Genomic DNA, 27,629 nt, shown 5'->3' with positions numbered 1-27,629 from the left:
CTGTCTTGGCTTTAAAAAAAAAAAACAAATGTGAGGCTGAGCTCTGGTCTCTCAGAAAGGTGCAGGATCCCTTTCTGGGAACAAAACCCCAGCAGGGCTCTTATCAGAGTGCTCACAAGCTTGATGTGGAGCTATGCACGCTTCTGTACAAGTATACCGTTTTCTCTTTGCCAAGTACTTTGAATTATGTGGTCACTGTTCTGAGACCCCTCCAACCCATTTCTACCAACTGATCTGAGGGCCACACTGGCCTGTCTCCATCTGTACAGCAACCAGAATCCTTAGCACCCGGCACACCACCCTATCTTCCCGCTTCCAGGGTCCCAAAGCCCCACACTCTGTGTTCCCTCCACCCTTCTGCCCTATCAAGGCTCCTGCAAGGAAGTCCCCTCAGGCGTGGGAGAGAAAGTGCTCCTGAGCAGCTGAGCCAGTGTGGCTTCCCACCACAGTCCAGCTTCATCACCAGTACAAGGGACACAACCACCTGCCCTGGGTTGCAAGCCCTTCAGCCTCAGGTGCCACCAAACTAGGCCAGGGAGGAACTACCATTCACGGGGATGGCCCAGGATCTGAAAGAGGGATCCCCGAATCAACTGGCCTATTGACAGGTCTGGTTGAACAGGTCCACAGTCCCAGCAAACATGAGACCAACTCTTTGTCTATGGGGCAGAGCTTTAAAATACATATGCCCTTTCAGGTCTGTGGACGTGTGGAAGGGGAGACTTATGAACAAGATCAGAGCTGGCATCAGCCATCGACAGCCACACCTGTCTGAAATTCAGGCAGATCCCACTAGTGGTGAACTGGGAGCATCTTCGACAAGAGGCAGGGCTCTGCAGGCTGATGGGGGAGGGTTTCCATGCAAGAGCAGTTCTGGGCCTCAGATCTTCTGGTGGGCGAGAACTAGGCAGTATAGGGCTTTTATTACCCTCTAAGTTCCTCTTCTGATAGATTTGGGGAATCGATATGCGAAGGTAAGGGCAACTGACCCCACTCACAGGCCCCCACTGCAGCCTTGAAAACCAGATCCTAGCAACAGAGACGGGAGAAAGGGCTCTACATCTGAGCTACTCCTACAGAAGACAGTGGGATCCAGGGAGGTGACACTGGACACGCCGGGGACATGGCTGATACTTATGCAGTTACTTGCCGCAGCCACCCTGTCATTAAGCCGTTAGGTGACCTTAGGCAAATCTCTCCGTGCCTCAGTTCCTCTGACTATGAAACAAGGTTAAAAAAAAATAACCTGTAGTTCCTATTCTGTCATCAGGATAAAAATAAGACTGTAGATGTGAAAGTGTGATGGAGGCCAGAGGCACTATTCAAATCTCAGACTATTATTACCCTGACAAATCTTACCGACAGCAGCAGCGACATCAAAATGTCTAATTTTTGCTACCTGGGAAGCAGAGTGAGTGTTCTTCCGTCAGGACTGCTGGGGACACAGAGCCAACAAACCTGTGGAAGCAGGCCCGTTCCCACCCAGCCGAATTCTGAGCTGGCTCACAGGTTTGTGCCAATCTTCCTGTGATGGGCAATAAGGCTTGAAGGACGGGGAGGGCTGGCTCCAACCCCTCTGCCCTCTCACCAGGCACCGTGCACGGCTAGAGAAGCATAACCACCCCTGGTGAAGTACAAGCCTGGCCTGGCCCATGGCTGTAGCCCTTACAGGGAACCATATGGGAGACAGGGAGGGCCACAGGCATGCGCAATGACCACTCATGCTGTTTTCCCTCACAAGAAACACAGACACAGACACACACACACCTCTGTTCTACCTCTTTAGGTACCAAGGTTTTTTAAAGGCTCCCTCCCTGTTTAGTCTCTCTTAAGCAGCTTGTGATCTTCCCCTCCTATTTTGGCCTCAGGTACCTCCACCACCCACGGATACACACAGTCTGGGAAGCCAGGGAGCAGGAGCAGCTTCCCACCCTCTGCCTGAACATCAGGAGACGGCCACCAGGAGCCTGGACTCTTCCTCAGTCCCCTGTGCCCTAGGCGGTGACCTGGCTCATACATCCACTCCCAAGTCTGTGTCCCCTGTGTGTCCAGGGCATTGTTCTCCTGCCAGAATCTTTCCCAGCAGGGTCAAAGAGGTCCAGACTGAGGTAGATTGGCTGGAAGCTGCAGCTTGTCTCAGTTGGAAGGCCCATATGGAGCCCAGGATGTTGGAGCCCAGAAGGTAAGAATGACCAGGGAGAAGAAATAAAAGCAGGTGAAGGAGGCTGGGTTGGTTTCACCCTGCAGTCTGTGGAGATGGCAAAGGGCTGAGATTGACTGGCACGGTCTCCACCGAAAACACTGACAATGAATGGGCTTAGGAGACAAGAAAGCTTCAGGGGACTCCTGACTCACGGAGGCTTGGGCTCAGATCACGATTGCTCAGCTCAGGATGCTGCCCTCAGATTCTCCCTCCCTGCCCACGGGCAACAGAACTGGTTTGGTCATCCCAGCAGTTGGTTCTAACCCGAGAGCTGTCTTGGATTCCACTCCCGGAGATGCGGCTTGTCCCCCAGGTCACAGACACAGAACTGTGACAGTCACTCTGGAGGAGGCAAGACCTTCTGCCTTGCCACTGGTGACTCTATCATGCCCACCTTACAGCTGGGCAAATGAAGGCAAAGAATGCACTGGTGTGCTCAGGCTCATTAGACCTGGGGGTGATGTCCCTGTGTTGTCTGTCTCCCTGCCAACAGCTTGGACCTCTCCTGGGATCAGCTGACTTAGCCTCTGTGGCCTCCTGCTGTGAAGAGTCTGGCAGTGTTTGGAGACCAGGGGGAGGTGGAGTATGTCAAGTCTGAGCTAGCTGCTACACCACAGGAGGAGCGCGGGGCTGCCCTAGCTGCCTCCAGCCCTTCTTCTGTAAGCACACCTCCTCCAGATGCCTGAGAGTCCTGGCTGCCCTGGAGTTTACTCAGGGTCATGGTGGAGGCTGTGGGGTTTCTTTCAGGTTGGCCTAGCGCTTCCAGGCTCCCAACAAAGAGAGCAGAGAGGGCAGCATCCTGGAAACTTCGCCTAGACAGGTGTGGTTATGTTTTCACGTCTTCTGCCTATGTCTCTTCCTTCACCCCTGTGCTCAGCACACACAGCACCCAACAGGATCAAGGGCAGATGAGGGAGCAGAGCCGGGAAGAAGGATGCTAGCTGCATCTGGACTTTTATAGTCTTTTTTGGCAGAGAGCTGATGATCCCCAGAGTGCCCAGGACAGCACCGTAGCCCATCTGGGTAACAGTCGGCTTTCCTGGAGCCCAGACTGAGGTGGTGGGGCTGCTTTCTGTACCCAGGAACAAATTCCTCCTCCACCGGCTTTCCCTGTCACACGCCCAGGCCACAGAACACACGTTATCTTTGTTAATTTATGGGAACAAGGCTGCTCCACAGGGACCACCACTCCAGGCCACAGCCCTGCCTACACCCAGCCGTTTTTCTCAGTGGAGAGAAAAGCCAAACTCCCCCACCCTCTCCTAGGCAAGACCCCACCCAGTGCACACGCATGCTGCAGATATGAGCTCTCTGACCCCCGTGAAACACAAGCGCGGGGCCTGGGGACCACAGGGCGGCACAGCTGTATGTACAGACGGCGTAAAAAGCCTGGTGGGAGAGCTCTCTATTGTACCTCGGAGTCCTTGCACCTCCCAGCTCCCCTGCCCACTCCAGGGCCTCCATGTCCCCTTTTCCTTGGCCTTATGGCCAGCTCAGTTCCACATCAAAGATCTCCTTAGCTGACAGTCCTCACAGGGGCCAGCTGCCTCTAGACTGCCCACTCCAGGGCCTTCAGTCCGCTCCATGGAGAGCCCTGCCCAGCTGTGGCTGGCCTCTGGACCTCTCGGGGCCCCACAGGCTCTGGCTTTCTCTGAGAGAAGTGCCTGCTCCGTCCAGTCCCTCTTCATGGCTCCAGCTCCCGGGAGAGGCGGGACAGTTCCCGCTGGTTGTCAATGACCTTCAGTTGCTGGACGTAAGCCCAGGTGCTGGCTGGACTCCGGGTGCTCAGGGACTGCTCTGAGCCTGGGGGAAAGGAGAGCCATCAGGGGGGGCACCATCGCCACCTCGCCAAACCCACCACTGCCCTCTCCAGGGAGCAGCCTCAGCTCTCGGGCTTCCATCCCAACCCTGCATCCTCTTAACACTAGGCCCCACCACCACCATTGGAGTCCAAGGACATGGTACCCATTCTCTACTTCAAAGGGAACTAAAACAGTTTATAATCCCGAGCTTCAGAAGCTGAGGCAGGGGGGATGGACAGTTCCAGGCCCTGTTTCATAAGAAAAAAAATGGCCACGAATAGTGGTGTGTGCCTTTACTCCAGAACTAAGGAGGTAGAGGCAAGGGGATCTTTATGAGTTTGAAGCCAACCTGGGCTACATAGCAAGTTCTAGGCCAGCAAAGGCTTTGGCTCAAAAAGGTCAAGGAAACAAAAACAAACCAACCAAAGGTTGGATGGCTAGCTCAAGGTATGAACTGTTTGTCTTGCAAGCGTGAAGACCTGAGTCCAAACCTCAGAACCGGCAAGAGTCTTTGATCCCCATGCTGGTGAGGTAGAAGGAAGCAGATCTCTGCGGCCAGTTAGCCAGCCGAGACTACCTGGTAAATCCCAGGCCAGTGAGAGAGCTTGTCTCACAAAAAGGAGAGGGTGGGTACCTGAGGAACAACCCCAAGACTGTCATCTGACCACTGCATAGTATGTACACATATACATGTGCATATGTTCACACATACATAAATGGAATAAAACCTGAACAAAGTTTACTGTAATATTATGAAGCATGTGGATATGAGATAAGGCTACCTAAAAAAACAAAACACAGGTTATGGCACAAACTTGGAATCCTAGCCTGGGCTACAAGGTAAGACTGTCTCAAATATCAATCGATCAATCAACAAACAAAATACAAAATACAAGACAGAGAGAGTAATTCCAAATTCACCAGAGTGGCAGCTGTGGGGGGAGAGGGAGTAGACAGTGGAGAACCAAGCTGTCGTCTGTGTTCTACCTGGACTCAATTTATTATCAGCAGAAGCATCTGTGAACACGGGATGGGCATCGTGATACGAACCGTATGCTATGACTATTCTTTAACCACATACAACGCATATCAGATAAATACACAGGCCGGAGGTAGCACCTGTCCCATACAGTGCCAATGGACTGTACAAAAACACCCGGCTCCATCCTGGCTATGCCAACTACTGCCAGTACCCCTGTCCCATCACTTACATGTGGAAATCCTTGATGCCTGGCTGTCCTCGTGGATGTGGGAAACTCGGCTTCTGAGTGGTGACAGAGGCACTGGGTAGGGTGGAAGGGCCGAGTCAGGGAGAGAGCCATGCTGAGCCTGAGCCTCCCTGAGCACCAAGGGACCACTTCTTACCTGTGCTGTGGCTCCGGCAGTGGTGGAGCATCCGCATGGCTCTGGCCATCATTCGCTGTGGGTGACACAAAGACATGATATCTGCCTGTGAGCCCAGAGCGTGGCCTGCATATGGGAAGCTGGGAGTCAAGCCCCCTTTAAGCCACGTTCCTAGGGACGAGGGGTCTATAAAAGACAGGGTGAAGGCTGCTTCAACCCAGCATACCAGATGCTCAAAAGCAACAAGGCAGCAGCTGGAAGACAGGGAAGCAGCTGGCGATTAGGGAAGGCTAAGAGATTAGGGTTAGAAGGGACTCTTACTGAACAGTGTGATGTTTGGGACTGTCATCCCAGTAGTCCCAATAGGAAGGCAGGCCCTCCCTCCCATGTGCAGTAGAATAAGGGAGGAGTGATTTAATAATGAATATTCTCTTCGAAGAAAACCAGCCTACAATTCACAATCCCAGAGAACCTAGACAATAATGAGGATTCTAAGAGAGACATACATGGATCTAATCTACATGGGAATGTAGAAAAAGACAAGATCTCCTGAGTAAATTGGGAGCATGGGGACCATGGGAGAGGGTTGAAGGGAAGGGGAGCAGAGAAAAATGCATAGCTCAATAAAAGCAATAAAAAGTTAAAAAAAAATATTCTGTTCTAATTTACTTTTTCGAAACAGGATTTCTCTGTGTAACAATCATAGCTGTCCTGGAACTCTCTTGGTAGACCAAGCTGGTCTCGAACTCATGGAGATCTGCCTGCCTCTGCCTTCCAAATGCTGGGATTAAAGGTGTGCACCACCACCGCCTGGCAAAGATTTATTTATTATGTATACAGTGTTCTGTCTGCATGTATGCCTACACACCAAAAGAAGGCACCAAATCACATTATAGATGGTTGTGAGCCCCCATGTGGTTGCTGAGAATTGAACTCAGGACCTCTGGAAGAGCAGCCAGTGCTCTTAACCGCTGAGCTATCTCTCTGGCCCCTTTAATTTTTCTTGAAACAAGGTCTCTCAATAGCCCAGGCTATTCTTAAACACAGAATCCTCCTGCCTCAGCCTCTTATGTACTCGGATCACTTGCATGCACACCGGGGTTCAGACTCTATCAGCTGACCCCTAACCCGACCCTTCTTGGGCAACTGTCATACTGCCACCCTGCACCGGAAGTGGAAGCCCATTTTCTTCGCACTCACCATCTTCTCAAAGTTGATGAGGTTCTCTACGAGCGTGTGGTTTCCCTCGTGGATGAAGGTCATGTCTGCAAAGGGATTTATTTTTTTGAGACAGGATTTCTCTGTGTAACAATCTTGGCTGTCCTGGAACTCTCTTGGTAGACCAGGCTGGTCTTGAACTCATGGAGATCTGTCTGCCTCTGCCTCCCAAATGCTGGAGGTTCCCCCCAGGAAAGGTGAGGGGCCAACCACAGGGATCACAGGGATCACAGGGCCTGTTCCACCCACATCCTTGGCCTCCAGCAACCTCCACGTCATCCCAATGCACTGACATCTCTTGGGATTTCAACCACAGCTCTCGGTACAGCCCTACTATGCTCCTGTCCTACCTCCTAACTAGCTTGGTGCTCCCTGTATACCAGCCCCTCAGCTGTCAGAGAGTGCTGAGGGAACATGAATGTTCCCGGGATGGAAGCAGAGAAGAGAGCGCGGGTCCTACCTTTGAGTAGCAGGGGCATGAAGGGGATGACAGGAGGGGAGAGCTTGGTGAGTGCCAACCGATACACTCGGTGGTTCCACGATGGGTCCTGTGAGGAGAAAAAGCTTCCCTGAGGGAGTCCTGCACACGAGGGCCTACCACAGACCCATCCTCTCCTAGGTCCCAGGCCACATAGGAGCGGCTCCAAGCCAGCTTCCCCTTCCTACAGGGTCTCGCTGAGGCAGGCTCTGTGGTAGGACAAAGGGGACAAGGACTGGCTCCCTAAGTTCCCAATGCTCCCAGGGAATCTTCACGGTGATTAGTCAGAGGCCTGGAGGTTTCTGGGAAACCTCTCCCAGCCTCTCTGTCTCTCTGGTGGCTGTACTCTTCGGAACCCCTGGCATTCCATGAGGTGACCAGTTTTGTAGAGGACTCGTAAGACACCTTGGCGCTCTTCTCTCTAGACTCTACAAAACCTTCAAAGGTTCCAGGAAGCTCAGCTGACGTCATTCTTCACTTTCGCCTTAAAGGATGGGCCCACAAGCCCTTCTAGGGTCCTGAAGGGGACAGCGACCCTCCTACCTGACATACAGTGGGTCTCCTGCTCACAGCCTCAAGGAACAGAAGACCACAGTACTGTCTTTGCTGTCATGCTTGGCCATCAGCCTGAACCCTCGGACTGAGGAGCTAGTCTGGCATCCTCTGACCCCCTCCCCCATCCCACACCTGAATCTTAGACCCAGCACATCCCTGGGCCTGCCGTGGTCTCATATCCAGGGCAAATATCCCTTACGTGAATACCAAGGGGTACAGTATACCACAAGGCCCCCCATCACTATGCCACACACCCTCCGCCAGCTTCCACAACCACAGGCCAGAGGGATCCAGGCCCTCGGTGTGCACTGAAAGCTGTGGAAGGCCAAGAGTCAGTGTTCAGAGATGGCCCCAGCACTTACCAGAAGCCTCTCCAGGGCAGAGTACAGCTTCCGTACTTTATGGGGGAGACGCTGTAAAGGTAAGACAGATGAGGGGCCATGACTGGGAAGAGAGAGCCACCCTAGACATCCCCCAGGAGGGCAGAGGCCTAGCCTTGGCATCTGATCCTCCTGGGCACCTACCTCCCAGGTGTGGGCCAGGCGGCTGATGGCAGAGTTGCTGAGGCCAAACATGACCGCAAAGAAAGAGTTGAGATTCTTCTGCTCCTTGAGGCTGTGAGCACAAGACCCAGGCACCCTCAGAGGAAGCAGCCATGTCCCCAGTGCTGCCTTGGCAGGGTGGGTGGCTTAGGAAGCAAAGACTCTTGGGGACCCGGGAACAAAGAGAAGGCAGATTGGGCAACACAGTGGGCAGGAAAGGGGGTTAAGAAAGGGCGGCCACAGGGCTGGCAACACAGGGCCACTGTTTCCACACATCCCATTATCCCTCTCTACCCCCATCATGTCTCCACACTGCACACTGTCCCAACAGGCACTCACTGGGCTGCCAGCTTGATGAACTTCCGGAGCAGCTGAGCCCGGGGCCCAGGAACCGAGCAGAGACAGAGCTCGGTGGCCACCCAATACTGCAGCTCATTGAAGCGCCGCATGAAGCGCTCCAGGTTTGCGGTGGTGACATCCCGCAGGTGCTGGGGCCCCAGCACGTAATGGATCAGCTCCACCTGGATGGGGCAGAGGCCTGGTCAGTGTGCTAGGCCTGGCGTCCTGGCCACGCCCCCTCCTGGTCTCCACCCCCTGCACCTGGTGGATCCTGTTGAAGAGGCTCCAGTCAAGCTCCGTCAGCTGGCCTGCCAGGTCCTTGGCGCTCACTAGGTCCAGCATCTCAGAAGAACCCAGAGTGGGCCCCAGCTGCTCGGGGTGTGGGGTCTGCCGGGGAAAGAGTGCTCAGATACGGGGAGGACCTGGGACAAAGGCTCTACCTGTGGTCAGAGGGGCAGTGGACAGACAGGGCACTTGAAGTGGAGGGGCTTGTTGGGTCTGGAAAATGGGCTCTCCTGAGGGGTCACTGCACTGACGACTCCCTCATGCTGGAGTTAGGGTAGCCCCTCTTCTCCTCCGACTCTCCACAGATGGTGAGGCCTTCCTTCTCTCTTCCCCGCGATGACACAGGAGCAGGCAGAGCCGAACACCCCCCTCTCTCCTCTGTGGCCCTCCTCCCAGAACCCACCCGGCCTCCCACAGCTCCCCAGGCTCTGGCAACCTGCCCGTCCCTACCAGCTCATGAACTTCCTGTGGGTCCACAACAAAGAGCCGCTCGTTGAGCCCCAGGGATGTGGCCACACCGCGGGCATCTGGCTGCAGGCCAACGACATCTGCCAAGGCAAGAGGCAGTGTTGGGGGAGGCGGTTGGGAGGGAAGCCAGGGGGCCAGCTGGAGGCCCCTGCCTATCTGAGAGTTTTCTTCTGGCAGTGGCTGAGACTCCAGACGTACAGGTAGGTGCACAAGCCTACACCTTGACACTGCCTGCAGCACCAGAGACTGGTCAGTCTTAGGGGAGACTTCAACTTCCCTGACCCTCAGCTTCTTCTTTCCTTAATCAGAGATGGTAGGACTCACTCCAGCTACATCCTAGGTCACTTTTTTTTTAAAAAAAAATTTTTTTATTTTATATGCGTTGGTGTTTTGCCTGCATGTATGTCTGTGTAAGGGTGTCAGATCTTGGAGTTAGAGACAGTTATTAGTGTGGGCGCTGGGAATCGAACCTGGGTCCTCTGTAGAGCAGTTAGTGCTCTTAGCCACTGAGCCATCTCTCCAGCCCCACTGGGTCACTTTTAGAAGCATGGCTACTGCAAGAAAATGATGTGTATAAAAAGGCCCTCTGACAGTTAGGAAACGCCCTAGACACCTCTTGTTGCTTTCATTGACTGTGCTGGACAAGGTGTTGAGTCTTTGAGTGTCCAGGCCCTTGGCCAGTGGCTCCCAAAGTCCGGCATACAAGACTACACGTGTCCAGAGAAGAAGCAGCTCCTCGATTTAATTAATCCATTTTCTCACCTGTTCTGTATTTCTAGTTTGTGTGTAGTTTTATAATCACATGTCAATGACGTGATTTTTATAAGTAACTTATAAGCAAATGTTCACTTAGGGAGATTTGTAACAGAGCATTGGTTACTGGATAGGTGTTCATCAGTGATCTGAAAATGACGGCCACACAGTAGGGTCTCAGTAAACTAGACTTTGGCCAGCGGTAATTCACCAGGTAACCACGAGGGGGCAGTGCTTCCTAGAGCTGAGCACACAGGTGTGCTACAGTGTTGCTGACTCTGGGAGAGGGCTTTTATCCTCGCCTGGCCATAGTTCCCTGAGGACCCCAGTTCCTGACTGCTGGGCTCTGGCCATCAGGCCCAGGCTACACTTTTCAAAGGTAACAGTGGCTTTTTAATATACCAAATTCTCCAAAAGCAGGTCCTGATAACCTGGATGACCGTCTAGGGAGAGATGCACTAGGTTCTGGGTGACATGCCTTGTGGGTTATCTGTAGTCCAACAGCTATTGCTATCTCTCATAACATTACAGGGATAATGCCCACTGGACAGGCAAGGAAATGGAGACACAGAGAGGCCAGGGGTCCCCCAGCTGGTTAGAGGTTAAATTGGAATTCTCACATAGCTCTGGGAGTCCAGTCTGTTGTCACCATCTGGCTGATCAGTTGCAGTTTCTGTAGTAATCCAAGCACCTAACACATTGTGTCTACATAGCTTGGCCTCAGAAATGTTTGTTGTGGGGGCTGAAGAGGAGGCTCAGTGGTTAAACACACTGGGTTACTCTTCCAGAGGACCTGGGTTCGATTCCCAGCATCCACATGGTATCTCACAACTGTCTGGACCTCCTTCTTCAGGAGATCCAACCCCCTCTTCTTACTTTTATGAGACTCAAACACATGTATGGTGGTGCACAGACCATACATTTAGGCAAAACACCCGTACTCTTAAAATAAAAATTATAAAAAAGAAACTAATTTTTAAAGTGTTTGCTCTGCTAGTTGGTTTGTCAACGACACAAGCTAAGTTCATCTTGGAAGAGGGAACCTCATTTGGGAAAAGGCCTGTGTCAGAGTGGCCTGCAGCAAGTCTATGGGGGCATTTTCTTGATTAATGATTGATCTGGGAGGACCCAGCCTGCTGTGGGCAGTGCTACCCTGGGCAGGTGGTTCTGGGCAATGTAAGAAAGGCTGAGCAAGCCAGGGGGAGCAAGCCAGTTAGCAGCACTCCTCCGTGGCCTCTGCTTTAGTTCCTGCCTTGAGTCCCTTCATTTCCCTTCACGATGGCTGTAAAATGAAGCATGCATTTGCCTCCCCACATTTATTTTGATCATGCTTTTCATTGAAAAAAAAAACAGAAAGCAAACCAGGAAATCTGCTGAATGACTTAATGAATGAGGACTATATAAACCAAAGACTAGCCACATGCTCGCTAATGCTACTAGCTCGGGGAATACGCCGGATTCTCTGAACTCTGGTTTCCATGGTTAAAAAAAAGGGATGAAATTTTCCCTTGAGAGACGGTGATTAGGAATAAATGAGTGTCTGAGAGTGACACATATCAGACACCATTCTAAACACGTTCCTCATTCAAGCCTCACAGATGCTCTGAGGAGCAGAGCATCTCATTGTCTGTGCTTTACAGGTGGTGAGCTCAAACAGAGAGCTCACACTCCCTGTGCAGGGAGTCACAGCCAGAGGAGATGTGGGAATCTTACCACAAGTGCAGGGCATGAATATAATGGTCTGAATTCAAGGGCGTCGGTGTGGATCTGAGGGCACCCTCCCAGGGTGGAGAGTTGATCCAGAGACACAACTTACCGCCTGCAGAATTGACCTTGACCAGAACCTGCCCCTTGGTCCAGTGGTCCTCATGAGCCAGAGCAGCCATCACCTCTCTCACGGAGGCCGTCACAGGCAGCTGCAGAGTCAGCACCGAGTGGTCGGGTCTGCAGATGTCGTAGGGGACTGGAGAAGAGGAAGGACTGAGATGGATCAGCAGGTGCCTGGTCTCCCGACCCCATGAGGAGCAAGGCCATAGATCAGTAGCAGGACTCCCATAGTCCAGAAAAGAGAATTTAAGGAGAAGTCCACCAGGCCGGTGGGAGGGCCCAGTGGGGAGCCCCGGGCCTAGGGAAGTAGCAGAGGTCCCCACCTGCCTGGCAGCTATAGCAAAGGCCCTGGGGAAGACCACACTTCTCGCCACCCCTCACGCTGGGCAAGGGAGGCAGAGACAGCAATGCTGACATCAGTCCATGCCTGGCTTGCTCAGTCACCCACCTTTGTCCCCAACTCGAATGGCGCCACTAGTGCTGCTTGGGAGGGGTTCCTCCTGGCCAGGGAGCCAAACAGGTGCATTCCGGGCCTGAGACAAAAAAAAAAAAAAAAAAAAAAAAAAAAAAGACAAGACTCCAGCATTCAGAAATGTGCAGAGAGAGACAGGGAGGGCCTTTGTCACCACCTGCAGCTACCCCAAAGCGTCCTAAGGCCCAGAGGCTCTGCAGGTTGGTCATCTGAATCCAAGCTGAGGGAGGGCAGGGAGCCAGCCAGGAGGAAACACAGAGGTCAAATGCAGGCCAGTCATCCGTGGGGCGGGACAGGGGAGGGGGACGGTTCAGCCACCTCCACAAACAGGGCCAGAGCTGTTCTGGGATAAAAATGCCTGGACCCAGTTTCTTCTCTCCTTTCCCCGCTTAGCATCTGCTACAAAGTGGGGCATTGTTCTGGGCACTGAAATAGTCACAGTAGCCCTTGGAGAAAAGTATTTTTAATCCTCATTTTATGGATGCGATAAATGAGACTCAGAGAAGTTAAGTAATATGTCAAAGGCCACACAGCAACTGTTACGGGGCTAGAAACTTGCTGTGCTCCCTCTGTGCCCGTGTCCTCCAGGAGCTGCCCTGACAGAGTGGGCTGCCAAGACCAGATACCCTTTCTGATGGGCCGGCCTATGGTGAGTTCATCTGGCCTTGATACTCTCTCCAAACCCAGTACTTCCTCTCTGCCTCTAAATGGAGCTGGTCTCCTGCTCCCCGTCCCTTCCTAGACAGCTTCCCGAGTCCCCACAGTGAGTGCCACAGACAATGTTCAAAATGCTACCACCTGTGGGTTCACCAGGGCTCCGGCCTTAAAGTTATATTCCCTTTCCTGACTCATTGCCCCAAACTTCTTGCATCCAGGGTTCCCACATCCTGCCTTCACTACTTTCAGGCTCCTCCCTGCTCCACAGACCTTGTCACTTCCTTCTGGGTTCTTCATTTAAATGAGTCCCCAGTGCCCTCTACCCCACCCAGTATTTATTTAATGTATGCAAGTGCTCCATCTGCATGCATGCCTGCACACCAAAAGAGGGCATCAGATCTCACTACAGATAGCTGAGCTGTTATGGTTGCTGGGAATTGAACTCTGGACCTCTGGAAGAACAGTCAGAGCTCTTAATCACTGAGCCATCTCTCTAGCTCCCAGAATGATCTCTTAACTACTACAATAGTTCACTAAACTCCCCCCAGCCCTCAGGTCCAGCCACTCACTTCCTCTAACCGCCCTGAGCAGAGAGAGGTACACTGAGCCAGGGATAGAAGTCATCACTGTCTCCTCCAACCTCTCAACGGTTCGCAGCTGGGACGGTGAGAGGAGACAATCTGGCCCCTGCCCACCATCCTGGCCTCCTCACTACCTCCAGTGCTGCCCTGTCCTCAGCTTAGCCCCCAGACACTTCTCTAAGCCCTCATGGTAAGTCAATAAGTCGGCTTTCTCCTCTTGCCTTCTCAGGCTCCATTGACTTCACACATTTGCAGCTCTGGCCCACAAGTGACTGTGAACCCACGGCCACACCACTCAGCATCCAGCGTAGAGTCTGACATGCTGGCTGACTGACATTGATTCCCGGGTGTCAGTCACATGCTGTATGTAAAACAAGTAGAGATCCTGACAGAATGTGACAGACAGGAACATACCACACACCACGAGTTCTGCAGTGTGGGAGGAACCTGGTCTCAGATGGGCATCCAGGAGACTAGTAAAGAGTAGGATGAGGGGACCCCTGGGTATAAGGAGTTTGAGGTAACAGTCAAGTCTGCAGGTAAGAATACTTGGAAGGAACCAGAGAGGACACACGGGGATGCTCCGGATGGGGAATAGAAAGACTTCTAGGGAACTCATGTTCTGACTCTGTTCAGAACAAAGAGCGAGAGAGCAAAGGAGCAACCAAAGAAAGGTTCATGTAAAGGCTAAACGCTAAGGTCCTGAGGTGGGGCCAGCTTTGACGAGAGCAGACAAGAGCCAGGGAGAGCCTCCGACTAATGGGGCTGGCTGAAGCCAAGGTACTGACTTTGTTCTTCGCCAATGCATCCCACCTTCTCCCCAGTCCTTTCTCCCACTAGTCTTCAGCCAGATCTTAGCACCAGCCACAACTTCTCATCTGGGAGTGGGCTGGCTACCTGGACCCCCAGAATGGGCCATCATACTATCTAAGTCCCTGGAATACCATCCACCGGAAACCCTTGTGTCCCAGGAGTGAACGCAATCACCCATCTCATCTCCCAGCTACAAATGCAGGCATGAACCATCTCCCAAAGGAATAAAAGCCCCTTAGGGAAGGGATGAAAGTATCCCCTTAATCTTGTAGCTCTCGAACACGACCTCCCCTGATGCACCCATCACAGGTCAAGGACCCTCTGGACATGGAGGCAGGAGGGGCAGAGGACCAGGCCGAGGGAAAAACAAGAGGCAGGGCAGGCACCTTGATCTGAGGAGATGCATTCCCACAGCCATTTTCCAACCTGCAGAGAGGAGTGAGAGAGGAGGTGAGAGGGCCCCTAAGAACCCCTCAGGCAGGGCGCCTCTCAGGGTCAGTGGCCACAGTGGTCTGGGTCCCATCTTGCCCTCCCCAGAAGCTCAGAGGGATGCAGAGGGGAGGGTACACAGGGCAGGAGGCAAGATGCACTTAAGACCTGGACTGGCTTTTGTGATTTCCAGGAGAGAGGGGGAGGCAGGAGGGAAACACAGGCTCCAGGAATCTGAATGAGCTCTCGCCCTTGAACCCCAGTTGCCCCCATACATGTCTGGGGAAGCAAGGTAAATAAATGCAAAGGAGTTGATGGGCAGGATGGGTGAAAATCGGTGCCATTGTCCATAGCAACTGGTCAAATGGAAGACGTGAACATGTAGGTGCATTCAACATATAGATGAGCCTATGAATGACTGTAGCATGTGTGGGAATGAAATGGGGCTGACAAGAACACCTGACAGAAGCCAGGTGGCCTAGACTGAAGGCCCAGATGGACCAGTGCCAGCCACTCAGCCTGTGCTGCACAAAGAGGGCAGACGAACGTCAGTCAGAGGGTCACCTGTGATGCCGCCTCCTCTCTGGCCACTGCTCCCTCAGCAAGTTGCTAAGTCGGGCATCCCTGCTCACCAGGTCTGAGAGTTTCTGTGAAAGGCTGAGCGTTAGCTCCTGGGGTGGCTGCTGCTGTATCTTCACAGGCATCCCAGCCAGCCCAGCTGCACTCCCCAGGTACCTGGAGGAAGCTGGTGGCCACGGGGTCTGAGTGGAGCATGGGGCCGTACAGGGCCACCCACCGGCTGACTAGCCGCAGAATCTGCTGCCTTTTGTTGCAGACATAGGTGCTTCGTTCCTGTTCGCTGCCTCCAGCAGGCTCTGCCGGCTCCACATGGAAGGTGGGCACCAGTCAAGGGAACTACACCGTGCCACTAAGGCCACCCACCACCCCTGAGCAGAGGAAGGGCAGGGCCAGACTGGGACAGGTATGTTCAGGGCATCGGGGAGGGGTTACAACAGTCACTTGGATGGGGATTCCTTCCTTCACTGCCACACACCATCCCATCCCCTACCCACATCGCCCCGGGGCTGGAAGGATATTGATGCAAGAGGGCAGTGAAGAGCTGGGTGCTGGGCATGAAGACACTGTGGGTCAGCAGGAAGTCACTGAGGAATGTCTCTGTTGGGCAGGGTTAGGGATGGGAAGGAACTTCAGAAGCCAAGTCATAGCACAGCTATATGAGCAGCGGGAGCACACATCCCCAAGTACAGCACAAGCAAGGGAATCAATGCCCAGCCCCTATTACAGTGTTCTCCACCCAGACCAGGAGCACTTCCTGCCAACTGCCTACATAGACCCATCCAGCCCCTGATGAGGTCAGGCCACAGTGACCTCCTGATGACTCAGAGAAAGGTAGTGTCTTATGACTCTACCTGTTGGGTCATGAGCACTGGAATCTGGTCGCATAGCTTCCAACAGGAGTTCTAGGATCTTCTCTGGGGTGCCAGACATTACTGTATACCTAGAGGAAAACTAGTCCAACTATGGCACGTGCCCTTCCGCCATCACTCCGTCCGCATAGACATCATACACTGATCCCATCCTGCCTCCCAATTGGCCAGCCTCTTTTATCTTGGAGAGGGGGCATTGGAACATCCCCCAGTCCTTCAGTGCCTCCTACCCCCGGAACACGGCATGAGAAGCAAAAGGCTGAAGGTGGGGGAGGTGTGAAAGTGGGGAGCAGTGGGGAGCGGTGTAGGGAGAGATGCGGCGGGCTTGTTACCGATTCCTGCCTGGGGTTGGGGGGCGGGAAGGGCCGGTGCCCTGAGAGCTCCTCTCCAGAACCAGCACCACTTTGCCATGCTCTTCCAGCCTCATGGTTTTCGCTTCCACATCCTGGAGAAGGAGCCACACAGGTGTCCAATGCCCTAGGCTCCTTTTCCGACCTCCTGTTCCACCTCCCTTCCGAACCCCGAGCCTGCAGGCTCCTGAGGCCCCTCAGCTCTTCTCAAGACTCCCTTTATCAGACTTCCCAACCTCAACCCCTCCACAGACCCAAATCCCAGCCTCTGCTGATCTCTCACACCAAACTGAGGGTGTCCACTCCCAGCCAGATCCCAAGTCCGCTTACAAGCTCTCGCGGACATCAGTGACCCTGGGCCACACCACACCATGTCCTCACCCCCCCCACACCACACCATGTCCTCACCACCCCGGCCCACACCATGTCCTCACCCCCCAAATGACAGTTATTTTCCCGAAGGATGATGGTGGCTGCCCGAGGTGCGTCGTTCACCAGAGCCAGCTGTCCAAAGTCGTCTCCCTCATGCAATGTGGTCACCAGCCCCTGAAGCGAGGACACAGCCCACCCTAGCACCAGCCCCTGTTGGGACAGACTCAGACACATCTGTGGGAGCAGCAGCCTTGGGACTATCAAGAGGAGTGTCCGTGAGGACATGAAGCAAAGAGTATTGACACTCCGGGGGACTGTGCTGGGCTGGAGGGAGAACTTACCTTGCCGTGGGTCACCACATTGACAGATCCCTTCCAGATGATGTACCACGAGGTGCCCTTGTCCCCCTGGCTAAACACTGACAGAAGCACAGATCCCATCAGTCCTCCTCTGTCACCCACCACTGCCCCATGGCCCCTGACCCTGTGGCCAACCCGACTTACACACAGTCCCTGCCTTGCTGTGTGGTTCAAAGAGCAGAACAGCAGCTAATTCCCGCTTCACCTAGGGGTGGGAGAAGGAAGATCAATAGTGTCAACCCGGGGAGAAGAGAGTCAGGCTGAGAGAGAGGGCAAGTCCAAAGACAAGGCTGCTTATCTTTGGGATGTTCCAGAGACAATGCAAAGAAAAAAAAATGGCCAAAGAAGTGGGGAAAGATTCAGACTGAAGGCTAACAGTAAGAAATTTGGTAGGGGGCTGGAGAGATGGCTCAGTGGTTAAGAGCATTGCCTGCTCTTCCAAAGGTTCTGAGTTCAATTCCCAGCAACCACATGGTGGCTCACAACCATCTGTAATGAGGTCTGGTGCCCTCTTCTGGCCTGCAGACATACACGCAGACAGAATATTGTATACATAATAAATAAATATTAAAAAAAAGAAAGAAAAGCCGGGCGGTGGTGGCGCACGCCTTTAATCCCAGCACTCAGGAGGCAGAGGCAGGCAGATGTCTGGGAGTTCGAGACCAGCCTGGTCTACAGGGCTAGTTCCAGGACAGGCTCCAAAGCCACAGAGAAACCCTGTCTCGAAAAACCAAAAAAAGAGGGGCTGGAGAGATGGCTCAGAGGTTAAGAGCATTGCCTGCTCTTCCAAAGGTCCTGAGTTCAGTTCCCAGCAACCACATGGTGGCTCACGACCATCTGTAATGGGGTCTGGTGCCCTCTTCTGGCCATACACACAGACAGAATATTGTATACATAATAAATAAATAAATATTTAAAAAAAAAAAAAAAAGAAAAACCAAAAAAAGAAAAAAAAGAAAAAAAGAAAAGAAATTTGGTAGAGAGACTGGAGAGACGGCTCAATGGCTAAGGGCACTGGATGCTCTTCCAGAGGATCTGTGTTTGATTCCCAGCATCCAGATGGCAGCTCACAGCCATCTGTAACCATCCAGTTCCAGGGGATCCAATGCTCTTTTCTAGACTCCATAGGCACCAGGCATGCATGGTTTATACAGACATACATGTGAGCAAAATATCCATACACATAAAATAATAAAATAATTTTAAAATTGTAATAAAAAGGAGGGAAAAAAAAGAAGCCAAAGTGTGTGGTGCATGCCTGTTAGCCACGCACTCTGAGCTGAAAGCCAGGCTGATCTACAAAACGAGTTCCAGGACAGCCAGAGCTGTTACACAGAGAAACTCTGACTCAAAAAACAAACAAACAAACAAAACAAAAACAAAAGGTAGGGGAAATTTAAAAAAATGAAAAAAAAAGAAGCCAGGCAGTGGTGGTGCACACCTTTAATCCCAGCATTTAGGAGGCAGAGCAGGCGGATCTCTGTGAGTTTGAGGCCAGCCTGGTCTACAGAGCGAGTTCCAGGGCAGGCTCCAAAGCTACAGAGAAACCCTGTCTCGAAAAAACCAAAACCCACCAAACAAACAAATAAAATTAGAGAGAGAGAGAGAGAAAGAGAGAGAGAGAGAGAGAGACAGAGAGAGAGAGAGAGAGAGAGAGAAGAAATTTTCAAGCCACAGGCTTGAAAAGGTGGGAACTGTTACACACACACACACACACACACACACACACACACACACACACACCATCCAGCAGTAGGCGGTAGGAGCCCGGGGGCTCCCAGAGGAAGAGGTCTAGCTAAGGGCAAGCCCGTGTGTGTACTGACGGAGTTGGAGAGGTGGGCCACTGCCTTGATATGCAGTAGCTCTTCGAAGATGAGGTCCAGCTCTTCATCTGTCCGCTGACCTGGGCTGGAGGAGCAGAGGAAGTCCTGAGAACTGGGGCCATGGCCAGAGAAGAGCTACCCCACCTGCCTGCTGGGGCCCGGGACCTGGAGCCAGATGGCAACTCCGCAACTATCAGTCAATCCACTGTTATCAATAACAGGCTTTGTGGGTGAGGCCCAGGTCCCGGGCACTGTGCTAGCACTTTCACGCACTATTTCATTCCATGCTCAAACTATGATGTGAGCACTGCTATCCTCACTTGACAGAAGAGGAAGCTGGCTGAAGAGGCCCAAGGTCACCCGGTGAGTAGCTGGTTGGGCTAGAGGTTGAACCCTGACTCAGTCAAAACTCCACACCCTCTGTCAGTGGGGAGGGGGTCTTTAGACCCTCTGGCCCAACACCCGCAGGAATAGAAGGAGAAACAGCCTAGGATGAGGGGGCTGAAGTCACATGGCAAGTCCAAGGCAGAATGAGAGCTGAGTTCAGGCTTCTACTCCTGCCCAGGTTCTCTCCCCCAGGTGAAAGTGAGAGCCTTTGGGGTATAACTGAAAGCCACGTGAAAGTGGGGTGGGGACAGAGGGCAGGGCTTTTTACTCACGGCTTCCGGAGGGCCACGGTGAGTAAGGCATCAGGCCCTCTCTGAGAGAGCAGAGCCATTGCCTCAACAAGCTCCTCTTCCACGTCATGAGTTCCCGCAGGTTCTGGCTCTGGTCCAGGGAACCTATAGAATTGGGCATCTCGGTCCTGGAAGGTCCAGTCATGTTTTACTGGGAAACCAAGGCCCAGGCAAGACAGAGAAGAGAAAATGAGGCCAGGTATTGGACTTCATACCCTCACTATGCCTTATAGCCCCTCCAGACCAGAGTTCCCAATAGAGTCCAGTCCTCAGGTCAGCCCTCCCTACCCCCACCCAGTCCTAGTGCCCAATGTGAGCTCAGCTCACCATGGTAAAGGGCACCCTCATCCAGCAACACCTGGCAGACACCCACAGCTTGGCTCCGTGAATGGACGCCAAGCCCCAGAGACAAGATCACATCCACCAGCTCCCGGCCAGAGCAGCATTGCCTGTGGGAAATGGAAGAAGGCCAGACAATCAAAGTGGGAGTGAGCAGGATCTCTATCCAAAGTCACCATCCGGGTCCAAGCCCAGTTCTTCCCCTACAAAGTGGGGCTGGGCCCCGATGCCTGGAGGAGAGCAGGGATGGAAACTGCCAGGGTAACCACCAAGGGCAGCCAGGAGCCACACTTGCTGCTCACCGGTATAGTCGGAGATGGTATTTTCTGTCTCGGATGAGGGTAGGGTAGGTGGCCAGGAGATGACGGTGGAGGAGCTTCCCTGCCTTGAGCACGCGCTCGGTGGTGGCCTGGGATGAAGTGGGGGTGGTGGCAAACTTAGGCCTGAACCCCGTAGCCTGTTGCCCCCTCCCAGGTCTGCTTTCCTCTGCTCGTACCTGCTCCAGGCTCACACTGAAGTCCAGGGACTCCTCACTGTTGGTGAGCGGTGTCTGAGGGCAGCAGGGAGAATTTGCAGATCAGAAAGAGGGAAGTGGGACCCGTTCCTGCCTTTCTCCCTTCTTCCCTTGCCTGAGTCTCGGCCTCAATGCATCCAAGAGCCTTTAGCCATAAATACACAGGTGTTGCTTGCCCAGTGTGCCTGTTCCCCACGCTGCTGCCCCTCTCAGACGACAGTTTTATCCCACACTGGTGTGCTGTGGGTGATAGCCCCCAAGACCACCTCCGCTGCTCACCCAGGGTCCACCCATGCTCAGGCTACCATGCAAACAGGCCCTGTGTGTGGTTGTGGGAGTGGCGCTGAAGGAAGTTGGAACACACGATACAGGATTCATGAGAGGCCAGGGCACGAACATCTTGGGAGGCCTGGGAACACCAGCTCCCAGCTGGGACTATAGGCTTGACCCCCAGCTCAGCTCTGTGCCCGAACACAGGGCACTCTGGAGGGCTGTGGCTCACTTAATGAACATATAAACTCTGGAGCCAGACTCTGCACTGATGATGCAATCCTGAACAACAGCTCTATGTACGAAATCTCTAAAGAGCAAGTCGCAGAAACCCACGAGCTTTCGGCAGGCCCCGTCGGTCGGCACAGATTCCTTGTTTAACCATTGCTGTGCCTATGGCTGTGCTTTTATGGTAGCTCCCATTATTCAGTGAGGCGCAGGTGGGGCTGTGGCTGGAAGGCTTGTTTCTTTCTAGGAGATACTGTAGGCCACAGCCCTCTAAGGGAGGGTAAAGCCTTGGCAACCCATAAGACTGACTTAGCATAGGAACACAAGTTAACAAGGGTCTTGTTGCCACCAGGGACTCCAGAGCACCTGTGCCCTGGCATATCACCACAAAGACCCCTCACAACCCTCTTTTCCAGCCATCTGAAAACGGAGAGTTTATGAATAGCTCTGTGCCCTGCTGTCTATGAGCCCTCAAAGGCACCCCTTTCAGCCCACAAAGCACGTCTACCTCCCTGATAGCACTGCATCCTAGGTGTGGTAGGCAGAGTAGGGAATTATGGGTCAACAAGTCTTGAGGTGAATTCGAGTACCCCACATAAGGCAGCCATGCACGCACAGGACTGCTAGCCAGTCACGGGTAGGCTGGACCTCCCACCCAAATAGTTTTCTTACCAGTCCCATTCCAGCCATCTTACCTGCCAGAACCCAAGGACCTGGAAAAGCACTGGCTAGGGAGCTAGAATCCAAGTCCTCTCCCGGAGACTAGCAGGTCTCAGGCACAGACATTTTGTTACTATACCCAGGCAAAGGCCTGGAGGTCTGGCATGGGTGCCTAGCCCAGCATGGAGCGGAAGTCACTAGGTGTCCCAAGGGTAGCCCTGCCCGGGTCATGGGGGCCCAGACCAGTGCCAGACACACAGCCCTAGAGACTTAAGGACAGGAAATGCGGAGGAGGAGCCAGGAAGGGAGGAAGGGCAGGAATGCTATCCAGCCAGGCCCTGTGTTGGAACAAACAGTGCCCTAGTGCTAATGACTTCTTGTTATTCATGTCAAAATGCCCAAGTCACCCTAGTTCCTGCCCCAGCTCCCTTTGGTGCCTACAGTCCAGGCTCTAGCGTGAGCTCTGTTACTATTGGTAGATTTATTTGTGTGTGTTTGTGCGTGTGCGTGCATGTGTGTTGTGTATGTGTATGCATGTGCTTATAGAAGGTAGAATAGGGTATTAGAGTCCCTGGAAGTAACTGGAGTTACAGGTCACTGTGAGACACTTGACAGGGTTACTCGGGATCAAACTCAGGGTCTCTGCATGATCAGCAGATGCTCTTATCCACAGAGCCATCTCTTCAGTCTCCCGTGGTGGTGGTGGTGGTTGTATCTCTTCAGTCTCTGGTTGTTGTTGTTGTTGCTGCTGCTGTTTTGAGGCAAGGTCGCTTGCAGCCCAGGCTGAAGTCACTAAGTAGCTGCAGATAACCTTGAACTTCTGATCTCTTCGCCTCACTTCCTCAGTGCTAGGATATCAAGAATTGCCACTATACAGGCTCCGAGCATGCTAGGCCCGCACTCTACCCACTAAGCTCCATCCCTTAGCCAACCCTTCCTGGAATTATCCTGACCTAGGAGGCCACGTGACCAAGCTGGTCACTTCCTGCCCTACCCCAAGGGACGGGCATGGGAGTCTGAGGACAGTAGCCTGAGAGTGCAACCGTAAGGCATGTGATCTTACTAAAAAAGCTGAAGCCCTCAGAGCCAAAGTCACCAGAGCCCTCAGAGCCTAGGGTCACACAGTTGCTCAGAAAGGGGTGATTCAGGTGTCGTCTCCATGTGAAGCAGGTGTTTGCATTCTATTTCACAGCCAGAAAAAGGTTGCATAACCCACGCTAACAGGTGGCAAACAGCATTCACATCAGAGCCTGTCTGAGTCCACAGCCCCCGCATAGATAGCCCTACCGTAATCTCTCATGAGTTCAACCCCTGGACTTCCTCGGGGCAGGTCACAGCCACAGAAATGGCAGAGGCATTCTGCCCTCAGGAGCAAGGGACACTCCTGTTAACATAACCCTTCTGTGATCTTGTGAATGGGAACCTTGGGGACTTGGGAGAGGACTATTAATAAGCAATAGTGGGCACCTGTGTGGCCACTGGAAGCAGATGCCTGCGCTCAAATGCTGCTTTCTGCATGACAGCCAGGGAGCATGTGACCTTATGCTGACTTAAGTTCTCTGTGGACCAACTTCTTGTCCGTGAAGGAGAACTCTATCCCAGGGAGTTATTATTGTATTATTGAAATAGGCTAATAATCTCAAGGCCATGGAATGGTGCCTGCCTTGCAGCCACTGCTCAGCAAGAGTTAGTGCAGTAATCCAGCATTCTACTTCTTCTGTGTACTTTCCTACTAACGTGGGATTCCCCGCTGCATGCTGTGTATATGTTTTATTACCATTGGTCAATAAAGAAGCTACTTTGGGCCTGTGGCAGGGAAGACTAGAGCAAGGCGGGGAGAAAACTAAACTGAATACTGAGAGAAAGAAGGCGGAGTCAGAGAGATGTCATATAGCCACTGAAGGAGACAGATACCAGACAGAACTTCACCTGGTAAGCCACAACCTTGTGGCTCTACACAAAGTAATAGAAATGGCTTAATTTAAGATGTAAGAGTTAGCTAAAGGTATGCATAAGCTATTGGTCAAGCAGTGTTGTAATTAATATAGTTTCTGCATAATTATTTCGGGTCTGGGTGGCTGGGAAGCAAACAAGCAGCCTCTGCCAACATCCTACTGCCTTGACATAGGGCTATGGCTGGCCCTGGTCTTGATCTCATGACCCTTGAATATCATTTTGAGGTTCTCAGTTGGAAAGTAATGACTGGCGTGGGTCATCAGACCCTCAGCCCTTGCCTAATAATGCTTCTCAGCTGAGAGCAGGAGGGATTTGAGGTGGCAGAGGGGTGCTGGCACTAGTCTGATGGCCAGCCCCACCCTCCATCTCCATCACTAAGAATCAGAGCTTGGCTGGAAGGACAGTCAGGGAACGAGACAGCGTGGAAATCCACCAGACCAGTTCCTTTGGACATGTCTAAAGTCCTAGGCCAGGTGGTGCACAGGGCAGGGACAGAGAGTGGGTCAGAGCTACTCTGTAGGTGGCTCTTGGGTACGAAGCCCAGTTCAGCCACTCGGCAGCTGTGCAGCCCTTCTCCTGCTGCTTGACCTCTCTGTGCCTCCCTTTTCACATCTGTAAGACGAAACCATTAGCACTGACCCCACTAGGCTGTTGTGAGCATATTTAATGCAACAATAATGAACTGTTAAAGGGCATGGGGCATACGTATTGTGATCTTACACTATATTTGGATGGATTTGTTTTGGGAACAGAGACATTTACCCCCAAACTGTCATATGAATGGAAGAAACATTCCAGTTTTGCTTGAGTCTGTGGGGCCCACCCATGGTCACCCCAATCTTTCTCCTGTTCCCACATATAGTACAAGACCGCATCTCCCCCTCGTATTTTTCAAAAGTGCTCTTTACCCCCTGGCTGTACTGACTTAGCCATAGTTGGTAAGTCCTTTCTGCGTTAACCGTGGTCTGGTCTCCGATGAGCTCTTCTTCAGGCTAACCCACTTTCCCCTGGGCTTTGTGAAGGGGTGGGTGTAGTGTGAACAACCCAGCCCTGTCTCTTGGGCTCTGGGCTCACTTTCTTCACCCCTTACATGCACACACCCTGCTGGGACTTGTTCCCTCATAGGAACACTTCATGAGTCAAAGCAGCCTTAAGAGCGTCAAGAGGTGCCGCCGCGAAGACAGCCAAGGAGCTCCCGAACACACACACGCGGTAGACTGGACCTACCTCACTGCACCCCTCAAGGGCAAGCATGGTAGAGAGCTGGGGGACAGCATTCTCTAGTCCTAAACACTTTAGTCACCAGCCCTCTCCCACTTCTCCCGTGAATGGCAGAGTTGGGCCTGCTTCTGAACCTTTGACACCATTTACAGTCCAGCAACCCTTATTTTTACCTTTCCAGCCTCCTGTGCAAGCTGGTCCTTCCTTTCTGAGGTCTTAGGGGAGCTAGGAGACTGACCGGCGACTTCCTTCATCCTCTCCCTGACTTTGGATCCCAAGAGAGTCCCCAGTGACCTCATTGTCCTGGTAACTGACCTTTTCCTACCTCCTACCTAGCTTCTCCAAGCTGGGAAGGGGACAGGAAAAGCACGAGTAATTATAGCCTGAAGGGGAAGGCCAGAGGGAGGTTCCAGAGGCTAGATCCCAGCAGGAACTACAGCCCTGCAGGGACCCAGAGCCTGAGCAGGGACGTGGGGTAGAACCACTGCTCCTCCCACCCTTTTAGAAAAATCCAGAGAGAAGGGCAAGTCGGGACTGGACTCCAGTGCAGGGGGTCTTCTCCTCTGGACACACCTGGGCCTTTCTCAACCCAGCTCCCTTTATTAGAAATGACAGTAGTGTTTGGATAAGGTAGGGAAAGGGGGCAATGGTGATGATTTTAATCATAGGGACTTGTTGGTGAGAAATTACCCTTTCCAAGTTTGTTGCCCACTCCTGCTTTCTCTCCACCCTCTACGCTACCCCTTGCCCCAACAAACACACACACACACACACCATCCTCCACCCAGAACCCTCTCCCCTACACACACACACACACAAACACACGCCATCCTCCACCCAGTACCCTCTCCCCTACACACACACACACACACACACACACACACACACACACCATCCTCCACCCAGAACCCTCTCCCCTACACACACACACACACACACACACACACAGAGAGAGAGAGAGGTATACACCACTTACAGACAGGACCGTTAAGCCTGGTGGTTGGGAAGAGAGAAAAGTATCCTGGGGACTGGCTTCTCTACCGTGCCCCCCCTCCAGCCCCCACCCTTCCCACTCCCTTCCTTCAGCAGACATTCTCCACTCGGAAACCTCTTCAGTCCCCTATGGCCAGGTGCCAAGCTTTAGCTACACAAATGCCTCACCCCAGGAGCAAAAAACAGAATCAGCCCGGTTCAATTGTTCACCAAAGGAGACCGTTGCCACAGTGATGTGTCCAGAACAGTAACCAAGCTAATTTCACTCCCACTTGACCTGGCCCCACATCTCCCACTGCCACACAGAAAGAAATCACAACACATAAGTCCATGCCTGGTACAAGGAGGTGATGGATAAAGGATAAAGCCCTAACGGGGGGCAGATCAGCACACCACACACACAGGCTCTGATTATGTGGTCTGCCACACATACCAACTCCAAGCTGCCCTGCCAAATGTTTTACTCCGCACCCCTAGAGCAAGCTGCCTGGCCCACCAGCACTGCAGTCCGGACTCTTCCAGCCTTGGTCCAGACTGGGTAGATGGAGGGTACTCACCCAGCGAAGTCCCTGGATGCAGCTGGGCCGCCTGTGTTCGAACACCAGCTGGTAAGAGCAGCACCGGGGACGGTGCATTCTTTTCAGCACCATATTGAGCAGCGTGCCCTCTGGAACCACGTCAGGGAGACTTCCCACCTGCGGTGCCCCCACAGCTGGACTCTCCACCACAGCTGGGCCTACCTGCCAGTGGTTCTCACCTGGCCAGCTGACCTGTGATGTAAGGGAAAAAGTGGACAGCCATCGGCTGGAGAAGCTGGATCTCCACACTACACCACGTTTAGCGTGCTCTGCACTTGGACTGGTCAGGCGGAGGTGCAGCAAGCCTGCCAGGAGCCGGGGGAGGGACAGGAAGACCTGCCCCGGGTCCTGCTGGCTTGGCGCACCTAGGGGTCTCCAGCTGGCTCACAAAGATGGGGCCCTTCTCAGTCCTCCCTGGAATTGTGCCTCGCCTCACTGCCCATGTCCTGCAGGCATGTCCACCTCTCCCGGCTTGAGGCTGTACACACACTAGATCCCCAGAAGCAGCTTAGCCTCAAACTCTCCTCCCCACCACCTTCTCCCACCCAAACTCCCCACGTGTCGGCTTCCTCCCCCGCCCTTTTCAGCAGCTTTCTTTGGCCCTGACCCGGGCTCCACCTTACCCACCTTCATGTTTCTTCTCCAGCTCACACAGCGGTGCACGCTCTAGCAAGAGGCTGGAGGATCCCTGGCGCGCTCCAGGGCAGCTCCAACCTGGAATCCTGGAGGAGTGTGGGTGCGAGCGACACCCGGGCGGCAGCGAAGGGCCAGTTCCCAGCAGGACAGGTTGTCTGGAGGAGCAAGATGCAGGGCTAGGCAAAGGGGCTAGACCTGGGTGAGTAGAGGTCTGAGGGGAGTTGGGGAACCCCCCCCCCCAAAAAAAAGACTAAGAACTCCGAGCCTTCTCCTCGGTTCCAGATGTAAGCGCCAGCTGGCACAGGGCGCTCAAGCGAAGCAGCAGCTGGCACTGATCCGGGCGGGAGCTGTCACACCCCCTGCGCTGCCCGCCCCTTCCCCTCCCCTGGACAGGCCGAGGGGGCGGGGAAGAGGCAAAGACTTTACGGTAGGGGTGCTC

The 27,629-nt window shown here is 53.2% G+C and overlaps 1 protein-coding gene across 1 annotated transcript; it reads right to left on the bottom strand.

The window, feature by feature from the left end:
• Positions 1–13: 13 nt before the first annotated feature.
• Rapgef3 (Rap guanine nucleotide exchange factor 3) lies at positions 14–27,258 on the bottom strand. The gene is made up of 28 exons (XM_005353988.2): positions 27,182–27,258; positions 26,534–26,746; positions 20,631–20,684; positions 20,437–20,543; positions 20,123–20,244; positions 19,778–19,946; positions 19,119–19,203; positions 17,440–17,500; positions 17,278–17,354; positions 16,999–17,110; positions 16,547–16,712; positions 16,197–16,285; positions 15,864–15,942; positions 15,502–15,661; positions 15,331–15,413; positions 14,724–14,763; positions 12,263–12,347; positions 11,804–11,950; positions 9,217–9,314; positions 8,743–8,868; positions 8,482–8,663; positions 8,125–8,215; positions 7,963–8,013; positions 7,028–7,115; positions 6,550–6,614; positions 5,371–5,425; positions 5,217–5,288; positions 14–4,006 (listed from the first exon to the last, which is right to left on the bottom strand). Exons 1-28 carry the CDS (start codon positions 27,185–27,187, stop codon positions 3,888–3,890), a joined length of 2,802 nt encoding a protein of 933 aa, XP_005354045.1. The 5' UTR covers positions 27,188–27,258; the 3' UTR covers positions 14–3,887.
• Between the last annotated feature and the right edge of the window lie 371 nt (positions 27,259–27,629).

Source organism: Microtus ochrogaster, chromosome 15 (assembly GCF_000317375.1).
Source record: "Microtus ochrogaster isolate Prairie Vole_2 chromosome 15, MicOch1.0, whole genome shotgun sequence".
In the NCBI taxonomy this organism is placed as follows: Eukaryota; Metazoa; Chordata; class Mammalia; order Rodentia; family Cricetidae; genus Microtus; species Microtus ochrogaster.
Note: the sequence above shows the minus strand (reverse complement) of the source record. Positions and strands in the feature narration are given on the sequence as shown.

What these genes read in the sequence shown, in the direction of transcription:
- Rapgef3 (XM_005353988.2), bottom strand. An exon ending in GAGAGGAGGCGGCATCACAG is followed by an intron (nt 14,764 to 15,330) that starts GTGACCCTCTGA and finishes TCCTCTCTGCAG; the next exon opens with GTTGGAAAATGGCTGTGGGA. An exon ending in CTGCCGGAGCCACAGCACAG is followed by an intron (nt 5,289 to 5,370) that starts GTAAGAAGTGGT and finishes CACCCTACCCAG; the next exon opens with TGCCTCTGTCACCACTCAGA.